Source organism: Tribolium castaneum, chromosome 6 (genome assembly GCF_031307605.1).
Source record: "Tribolium castaneum strain GA2 chromosome 6, icTriCast1.1, whole genome shotgun sequence".
In the NCBI taxonomy this organism is placed as follows: domain Eukaryota; kingdom Metazoa; phylum Arthropoda; class Insecta; order Coleoptera; family Tenebrionidae; genus Tribolium; species Tribolium castaneum.
Genome location: NC_087399.1, coordinates 7,254,424 through 7,264,282, shown reverse-complemented (window position 1 = coordinate 7,264,282; position 9,859 = coordinate 7,254,424). Strand labels below are relative to the sequence as shown.

The window sequence follows — 9,859 nt, the reverse complement described above, 5'->3', positions numbered from 1 at the left end:
TGCGAAAACCCCCAACTTGACCTGGAAATGCTAATCCAATAACCATTCTGAAAACCAAAATAACGAGCCAGGCAACCCACAATACAGCTTCCTGAGTGCCACTTTGACACAACTTTTTATCATTTCATCTATCGTCGAAATTTTTGTGTAAACATGTCTCAGTCGCCCCCTGTGGACCTTTACTTTTACGTAAAATGTGCCAAACCACTGATTTTCGCCCTTTCGTCCCTCTCAGGTACCCCATGATTCCCCAAAATCCCTGTATTTTTTGCCCCTCAGACAGGTCGCTGGCATGTGCTTGGCTCAAACGCTTGGTCGAAGACTCCTCTCTGTCTGAATTACAAAAGAACAATTACGTCAAACTCCTAATATACTTCCTCCAGAAACGCAAACTCGGGCCCCCTTTCAACAACCACCCCTCGAAAGTCAAGGACTTGGCTGAAATGCCTCAAGTCGGTTGGTACCCTTGCTTGATTCTCTAATTACATTTTATAGGTTTGTCAGAGTGATGAAAGCCCTCGGGCGCGGTCGTACAATTACGACTTTTCCGGGGATTTACTCAGTTATGTCGCTTATCAGGACATTGAGGATTTCGGGGTTCATTGTTATTACGCAATGTCTAAACAACCGATAACGGTCTGGGACAGGTTTGATAAGAGTCTTTTTCCTTCAGGGGTTGAGAGGAGGCCACAAGGGCCCGATCTGGCCGATGAAGACGGTCAAGCGAAGGCGGCGGTGCCAGGTTTGTGTTCGAAAAACCGCGCCAAAATTCTAACATTGTGACCACCAGACAAGGAATTGGAGGAGAAGAAGAACGAGTTTGCGGCAAAATTGGAGAAGAAGGTCAGGGGGGAGAACAAGAAGGTCATGTTTTTGGTGTCTCCGCTCGGGACAGAGGCCGAGCCCGACGACAGGATTCCCCCCAGTTGGGGCTCCAACCTCCTCCTCGACAATGTCGACAAATAAATAAATCATTTGTTTCACGTTACCTGGCCACTGAAATAAATAAAATCTTTCAAAAATCATGTCAAAATTTTTGCGTTAAAAATGGTCTAATTTTCGAAACCCCCTCAAAATTCACAATGGAGAATCTCACCGATTTTGATTTCTACTTGAAATTCACAAAGCCGCTTGTCTTGAATTTGCCCAAGATCGACGGTAGGTCGCCCCATTTTTGACAAATCCTTGATTTTTTGACTTTAGATCGGGTCTTGGCCGCGGCTTGGGTCAAAAAACTGAAAGGGGACTCTGGGACAGACGATAATGTTAAATTGGATTATCTGAAATTGCTGTTGTTTGTTTTACAAAGGAAAAGACTTGCTCCTCCATTCACGGAGCATCCGAATTCGGTGCAAACACTCGAGAAGTTTCCACAAAATCAAACCGTGAGTCACTTGTATAGTCTCTAACATTTTTGTACAACTGTGAACAGTTGGTGGACGTGGCGAAGAAAATTATTGAAGGAGAACAAGCCGAAAACCGGGAGAAATTCCGAAAACGTCGCCTCGGCCAATCCGGGGATTACCCCCCTTACATTTCCGACTTTTCAGCCGACTTACTCGAATATGTGGCGGTTCAAAACATCGAAAATTTTGGCACTCATGCTTACTATGCCATCTCCAAACTCCCGCTTCAAACGTGGTACCGCGTCGATAAACAGCTACTGCCAAAAGGTCCCACTTCCAATTTCCCAAATGTTCGAAAAACGAATTTAATTTCAGCTGCTAAAAGCATGCTGGAAGTCAGCACTCCTCCCCCAACCCTGACCGCCATCCAATCCACCCCAGAATTAGCCGAAAAACCACCAGGAGAACCACCAACAACCTCAGAACCCACCACAGAACCTCCCTCCGAACCCGAACCCCCAAAAGAAGAACCTACTCCCAAAAAGTAACCTTTCTAAACTGACATTCCTACTTTAATTTCCCCTAAACTAGGAAAAAAGAACCCAAACGGTCAGCACTAGGCGCCACACCTCCATCCCGCCCCATCGGCAAATTATCCCCGCCCCCCGAAGACCGCGAACCGCCCAGTTGGGGTTCCAATCTCCTCGAAGCCAAATTCCTTGAAGGAGAGGTGGAGGAAAAATTGGCTCCGCCTTCGGAAGAAACCTTCCAACCGGCGGCCTCGTCCACCATGGCCTCAGTCCAAACACTTTACACCCAACCCAAGAAACCGCCCAAAAAACCCTTCCCTAAAGCCCGGCCCACTCGAGCGTCACTATTGGCGCAAAAGAAGAAACAGGCGGAGCCTCCAGCCCCACCCCCGAAGAAAAAAAAGAGCAAATCGAAGATTGGAAAGCCGAAAATTTCGGTGCCTGAAGTGATTGAAGAGGAGGAGCCTCCTAAAAAACCCTCCAAAGGGATCAAGGGTAGGAAAAAGGTGGTCAAGGAAGACAGTGATTTGGAGGATTTCGTTCCGGGTAAGTTTCGCTTAGAGTTTGTGTTTTTTATTGAGTGAGTAGAAACCGATGCATTTTTGGACGAGTACGACGCCATGCTTAAGCAGATGGAAGCCGAAGCCTTGGCGGACTTGGAAGGTTTTATGGAGGAACATCCGGAGGCGGAACTGATTCCAGATGACCAACTCCCTTCGTTTGAGGGTAAGTCGTATTGCTTTGAGTTGTGACTTGGCATTTTTTGGTAGAGGATACCATGGCCGCCCATTTGGCGGCTATGGAGCAGGAAGCTATGGACGACTTGCAGCAATTCGAGCGGGAACATGACCTGCTTCCTGGTGATTTATCTCCAGTGAAACCAATGGTTGAATCTCCGAAAGCTGCGCCTTCGGCGAAGAAACCCAGGCGAATTCAGCCGCCAAAAACCTTGAGGAGGCCTCCGGCGGTTCCCCCCAGGGAACCGACTCCGCCTCGTCGGTCTCCGACACCGTCCCCCCAGCGGCGGTCTCCGACACCGTCCCCTCAGCGGCGGTCTCCGACACCGTCACCTCAGCGTCGGTCTCCGACACCTTCGCCCTCTTATAAATCTCCGACACCGTCTTGGGCGGCCTCGCTTTCGCCTCATCCGTCTGAGGTGGCGGAGCTTTCAGTAGAGGAGGAGGAACCAGAAGATGGTGAGTTGTTGGTAACTCGGGAACCATTGGTTATGTTGGTTTGTTAGTTGTCGATTCATATATTGCCGAATATGACGCAATGCTCGATGAATGGGAAGCCGAAGCCAAGAAGGACTTGGACGACTTCATGGCCGAGAACCCAGAGTTGGAGATGATTCCCGACGACCAAATCCCTTCGTTTGATGGTAAGTCCAAAAATGGTTTAAACCCATGACTTGGCAGTTTTCGGTAGAGGATTTGGCGGATTTGGAAGCCGATGTAATGGATACGTCAATGTCGGGAATCGCAAAAAGCTCACTCTCACCTCTGCCAAAGGCGCACGACGTGTCAGTCGACCCCGACGCTTCCATCCATATCTCGCCTGAAGCTCGCGAGATTTACGAAAGTTTGATGGAAGGTGCGGGAGTTGATGGGTCTCCATGTCCCATCAGACACCCAACACCACGTTTGACCCATGAAGAACAGAAAGCACCACAAGAAGAAGTAGTAGAAGAGAGAGCAGAAAGTCCAAAAGCTCGCTCACCATTGCCGGAACCTGCAACCACGAAAGCATCGCCAGGCCACAAAGGCAAAGACCCACGAGTCGTTGGTGCTTTCAACGAAATGTTGAAGAAGACGCGTCAGTTGAGTCCCACCGTCGAAGACGAACACTACGAGCTAATGGAACGAATGATCGAAGAAGATATGCGGCGATCTGGTATTGACCCATCTGCCAAGGAAAAAGCCGTACCATTCCCGCCTGAGCAACGCCGAGCGCAACGCAAAACATTCCTGGACTTCCACCACAAAGCCGACGCACAACTGGAAGCCCTGGCCGAGGAAGAAACAACGGAATTCTACCAAACGGCACCTGAGGACGATTTCGAAGAAATGGAAAAACTGATCGAGAAACAAATGATCCGTGAAGGTTTCGACCCGCATTCAAAACCCCCCGCTCCCCGACCCACCCCGCGCGAATTCATGAAAGAAAAGGAGAAGTTTTTCGCTTTGCAGGAGAAGATCGACCAACAACTTGACGAGCTGGTGGAACCTCTTACGCCCGAACCGTATGAAGACTTGGCGAATTTGGGATTCCTAGAAGAGGAGGAGCTGGAGAAGGCGCTCAGTCCCGTCGAACGTCGGCTGGAGGACATGAAACATATTTACCATGATTGGCTGACGGCGGCCCCCGCCATGGAGGGCGTCCCTGTGGTGGTGCCCCACCACACCATCGATCCACGGCGACGTCACTTCGATCCTAAGGATTTCCCCAACGTGACGGAAAAACCCGATTTCCACGAGTACGAGTACGATATTGACTGGGAGTCGTGGTATCCACCACCCAAGCCCAAGGAGAAACCCCCAAGTGACCCGAGGGCCGACTTCCCACTTTCACCAATACCAACCATGGAGGAATTCACCGTCATACCACAATCACCAACGGAGGTTTTGTCCAAGTACTCCCCCGATCACTTCAAGTTTAAATACGAAGAACCAGAGATCAAGTACGAGGAAATGAGACCAGTTAGCACAGTCGAAGGCGAATTGTCGCCAAAACACCCCGAAGAATATTACAAGCAGTTTGTACCTCCGACCTACTACGATGAGTTGTTCCAAACTGTTGTCCCGCCCCAGGCTGGGGAAGAGTCACCCCCAGCCCACCTGGCATCGCCGGTATCCCCTCCCGGCAGTCCCCCAATCAATTTATTCGAACTTAAGAAAAAACTAATACTGTCAGCTAGAGAGGGTAGAACACCAACAAGACAAATCCCAACGAGGAGGGACAGGTTAGCCGACATTCAGACTTCCAGCCGCATGTCGGCCATTTACCCCCGGAGCCCGCAAGTCCGGACGTATGGTCGCGCTCCGGGTCAACGAATATCACAAATCGCCGAACGGGCGGAACCGGCTCACGAACCACAACAAATAGACAGATATGTCCATGTTAGTCCGGAAAAAGTCGTTCCGGATGTGTTTGATTTGCCACCGGTGTACGAGTTGGGCACGGAAACGCCTCCCGGTTTGATTTTCGATCAAGAGGACTATTCGCCGGAAGCAGTGACACCGGACATGCTAGAGCACCGCATCGCCGTATTCAGCGAGAAACCACGAGCTGATAAATTCAAAAAGCGTCGCTTTCAACCACGATTGGCTACAGTCAGTAACGTGGTGGAGGAACAAGGCGGGCCCGAAGAGTGGGAACAATACGCCGATATTTCGGCAAAAGCGGGAGATTTTGATTTTGTTACGGCCGAACAGTACAAGCAGAGGCGACAGAGAAGGGTTCCCGGGACGCCGCCGTTGGAGGACGACGAAGAAATTGAAAGGTTGTGTTATTTCCTTTATCTACGACTAAAATGCCACTATTGCCTATTTGGCACTTTTAGGCACTTTATAAATGTGTCAAAAATATCTTTATCAGAGCACTATTTAGTCCGTACTATTACAAAGTTTGTTATTATTTTTGTTTGTCGCTGTTTTTTAAAGTGTTAATTTTTTATTTATTCATGTCAGTCCATATTTTTAATTATCTGCAAAAGTAAAGCCAAAGAACATTTTAAAAAAATCCAGTTCTCCTAAGTAAAGTTATTTTCCGGTGATATTGCGGTTGATCTTTGTCCCCTTTCTTGTAAAGTGGGATAATTAGCTCTTTACTCCAATCTTTGGCAATCCACCTCTCTTCCAAACTCTATTGAGCGCTTCAAATAACCTTTCTTGTGTTTTTAATCTGTTTTTCTATTTCTTCTTTTGTAAGTTCGTTTTTTTAATTTTTCCATTTTTCTTAAAAATTCCCTTATTTTTGTTTGTTTTAAGGTTTAAGAGGGAGCGCCGTTTGCAAAAGAGGCTACCTGCGGTCGGTTCCCCCGTCGATTACCCCCCGAGTCCGTTAACGCGCCGTCCGGCCCCGGAGTCCCCTGGCCGCTTTGGCCCACGACGTAGAACCCTCAGAAGGAGGCTCAAAAAGCGCAGATTGGACTTTACTGAGCCACAATCAGATCCGGATGAGAACCACGTGGAAGTGACCGAAGTTGCGACTGAAGTGGTGGACGATGGAGAAGAACGCGAGTTGTTTATGGAGAATGACGAAATTGATGCGCTTTTAGCCGGTGGTGGTTTGCCGCGTGAAATGGAGTTGGAACAATGGTTCGACTGGTTGTACGGACCGAAGGGACCTCCAAAGTCACCCAAAACCCCAGAAAGAGATATTATTGACGAGGTTGCTGAACCATTCGCTGAAGAACTTCCAGATTTTTCGCCGGTTTCGCCGTTGAGGGAATACGGAGTGATTGAGGAGACGATGGCTAAAGCGAAAGCCGCCCCCATTCATGATGTGAGACGCTACAGGGACGTGCATCCGTAAGTGTGGTTTTACCAACCGACTGTTTAAACTTACGATTGGTTACAGGCCGCGCAATAAACCTCGTATTCTGCCGCGATTGGTCGAAGATCCGATTGAAGAACAAGGAGCAATGTTTGAAGAGCAAATGGAACAAGAGATCCAGTCTGAACTGCAGCAATACAGGCTTCAGGAACAGGAGCGAGAGAGGGCGGAACAGGAGGAGGCCATTCAGCGACTAACTGTATTGGATGAGCCGGTTCCCGCCGGTCTCCCCTCCCCTATGAGGCCACCAATCGTGCAAACCCCACCAGCGCCTCGTAAGAGAGCACAACCAGTAAGACGCGAGGCGTCCCCTCCACGTCTTCCTCGACAAATACGAGACGTTTTGGACGTGGAAGAAATGCCCGAGCTTGTCTCGCCTCGAACTCCTGATTTGTGGGTTCCTGGAACCACGCCTCCAAGAACTCCAACTCCGCCCTATTCACCACCGAAAATTACCGAACTTGTGGCTGATGCACCAGGAGATGAGGGACTGGAAACGGAGGAGTTTCCGGGTGATTATCAAACACCGCCACGGACTCCAAGACAAGGCATTCACTTCCGGAAAGTGACTCCTGAGCCGAGACGTCGCGTCAGAGGTTCGCCTGAAGTAGAGGCGTTGTTCCAACTACCCGAGTATCAAGACCAACCAAGGTCGCTACTACAAAGATACGCTGATTGGCAGGAAACGGCACGAACCGCTCGGAGTTTGGAGGAAGTTGAGGCACGGTTTAAATTCCCCGATCTTCGTTATGAAAGTATGGTCGACCCGGCAGCTTTGGGGCACTTTGAAGCGGTTCAAAGACGAAAAGAAGCCGAGAGAGCAAGAGCAGAAGCCGAGGCAAGAGCTCGAGCTGCAGCCGAACGTAAAAGAAAAGCTGAAGAAGCAGCCAAAGCCAAAGCTCAAGCCAAAGCCAAGGGCAAAACCGTCAGAGGTCGAACCTCCAAAACCAGGTTCGAATACACGCAAACGACTCGAGAAAAGGCAAAGAAAGAACCAGTTGTCACAAAGACACCTTCGAGGAGAAGAGTCCAGCGGGAGCAGCCTCCCCAGTTAAAACCAGTCGAACGCGTGGTTCCACGTGACAAAAGGTCCCGCCCTTGGGCCGAATCTAGGAAGAAGATGACGAAGGAATTCGAGACTCCGGGCCGATCCCGCACTTCAATTCGCGGACAACCGTCCACATCTCGCGCTAAATCGGCCCCGGAAAGAGCGTCGCAACGCCCGTCGTCCACATCCGTGCGTCAGCGTCCATCAGCACCGGACGTGTCCGCAGACAGAGCGACAGCTCGGCAACAAAGACCCAAACCCTGGAAAGAACCCGTGCGGAGACCATCGCAAACATCCGCCACGCGACGACCGCCGCCCACTGTAAGAAGAGCATCGGGGGCGGCAGCCGGTGCACAACCGCCCCCAGGTCTCGCCCGCCCCGTGGACCGCGCGGTGGCGCGGGCAAATCGGCCGCGACCGTGGGCCCAAGGCCCCCAACGGCCCCCACGACCGGGGTCGAGCACTTCAGTGCAATCGCAACCGGGCACTTCTGTACGTTCGCAAACTTCGGTTCAGTCGGTAAAGTCCCGGTCGTCAGTATCGACGGTTCGGTCGTTGCGTTCGGAAATGGACCGAGCTAGAGCGAGGTATAATCGGGGGCTCAAGGAGGCGGATAAATACGCCACAGGCATAGAGTCAGTGCCCAGACCCAAACGGCCCAAGCCCCCAGCGGAAGGAACGCGTGGGGGGGCTCGGGAGGCGCGGGCCCGCCCGTGGGCGGAACGTCCGCCGAAGGCGCCGCCCCGGGAGGGGCCCAGACCGCCCCCGAGAGGGCCGTTCCGGAGGCAACCACCGCCTGTGCAGGCCCCGAGACGGCGGAAAATCCAAGCCGTCTCGAAGATTGATACGGGGAGGCGGCGGCCGAGTCAAGTGGTGGAGTACGACGCTGAAGCGTTGCAGGATTTGGGGTTGACGGTGCGCGATTTGCAAGAGATGTATCTGGATGATGAAGGAATGTTGGGGTACGACAGTTTTGAGATGCGGGGGCTGTTTGATGAAGCGACGAGGTATCTGGACGAGGAAGAAGATGTTGGTTACATGGTTGAGGATATGGAGAGTAGGGGTTACGAAGACGAGTGGGAGGATCTGGAGGCGGAGTATGGGTATGAAGGGGAGGTTCCGCTCCCGGAGTATGAGACTCAGCTGGAAATGAGCGAATATTACGACGAGGATCAGGGAGAAGTTACCAAGACTTTGACGATTGCGAGGCAAGAGGTTTCGCCGAATCAGGATGACTATAGTGGAAATGTGACTGTTTTAACAGTTGAGGCATCGATGGGATAAGAAATTGTGATATTTATATAAAATTTTACAAATGTATTGTGTCTGATTTTTCAACTTTGGAGGGCGAAATAAAGTAGTGTGTAAGAAAAAACGAGTGTTTTATTTATAAAATCAAGGCTTACTGGCAATTTTTTGACATTTGCCAAACTGACAATCAAAATTCTTGTTTCGGACCTCAAGTCAAAATTAAAAGTATGGATAACCCACAAAGATTTAACGCTAGGACAGAACCTTGGGACGAAGGAACGGCACGGAAGCAGCAGGCGGCTGTTCAGTATGCGGCAATAATGGATCGTCCGGTTAACTTAAAGCGAAGACAAGCAAGATATCAGTACTATAACAAGTACGACGACGATTTTGGAGGCGAGGAAGAGTTTGCTCCTGAACCCCCACATAAAGACTATCACCCCAAACCTCGAAAAGTTGAAAAGGACCCGGTTCTCGAGTACCAGATGGCCGATTTGGAGGAATTGGGGCTAACTCAATGCAGGATACCTCGAGCACGGAAACAACACAAGGAATATCCTGTTTATGCGGAAGTTGACCACCAGTGTAGCGAGGCATACGATCCTTACGAGCATCCCAGTTATGGAAGTACACGAGTGGCTCGTAAGGCCCGGCCTGGAAGTACAGCAAGTCCGAGAAGAGGAGTACCTCTGATTGAACCAGGTGAAACGGTTCGGGTGCTTTCGGTTACACCGGAAATTGATGAACCGATACAAGTGAGGAAAGCGGCGTTTCTACGAGCGGAGGATCCACTTTGTTGTTAAAAGTATTTCATATTCAAATAAATTCATTAAGATGAGTTTTATTGTCAATCTTTGCAACTTTTTTATTTCTGAATCAAGCCATTTGGCGTATACAAAAAAAAAGAGAAAAACAACACCAATCCCTAAAATTTGTTTTTTTTTATTAAAAATTGGATTAAAGGATATCACAATCCCACTTCAAAACTTGCGCTTTTTACTTAAAAACAATTTTACGTTTTATTCCACGTTTCCAAGGCTCATGATTTAGATATAAGTATTTCCCCCTTGAGAACAGTGCAACATAACATCCTTCAGTGTTGACATTCTTATACGTTTTCTTGGTAT

General features: G+C 49.8%; 2 protein-coding genes across 5 annotated transcripts; both read left to right on the top strand.

Annotated features, from left to right (window-relative positions):
* Positions 1 to 49: 49 nt before the first annotated feature.
* On the top strand, positions 50 to 1,025 carry LOC103313935 (hypothetical protein). 4 transcript variants are annotated; one of them, XM_015982815.2, is made up of 4 exons: positions 50 to 235; positions 284 to 452; positions 496 to 742; positions 791 to 1,025. In XM_015982815.2, exons 1-4 carry the CDS (start codon positions 195 to 197, stop codon positions 964 to 966), a joined length of 633 nt encoding a protein of 210 aa, XP_015838301.1. In that variant the 5' UTR covers positions 50 to 194; the 3' UTR covers positions 967 to 1,025. The 4 variants fall into 4 exon arrangements, with proteins under 4 accessions (XP_015838301.1, XP_008196704.1, XP_008196702.1 ...); XM_008198482.3 differs by having other exon boundaries at positions 280 to 452; positions 505 to 742; XM_008198480.3 differs by having other exon boundaries at positions 280 to 452.
* Positions 1,023 to 9,570, top strand: LOC656030 (titin). Its single transcript, XM_971069.4, has 11 exons — positions 1,023 to 1,158; positions 1,204 to 1,385; positions 1,433 to 1,673; positions 1,722 to 1,890; positions 1,938 to 2,422; positions 2,465 to 2,602; positions 2,647 to 3,072; positions 3,120 to 3,257; positions 3,305 to 5,378; positions 5,866 to 6,408; positions 6,458 to 9,570. Exons 1-11 carry the CDS (start codon positions 1,083 to 1,085, stop codon positions 8,763 to 8,765), a joined length of 6,780 nt encoding a protein of 2,259 aa, XP_976162.1. The 5' UTR covers positions 1,023 to 1,082; the 3' UTR covers positions 8,766 to 9,570.
* The last annotated feature ends 289 nt before the right edge of the window (positions 9,571 to 9,859 follow it).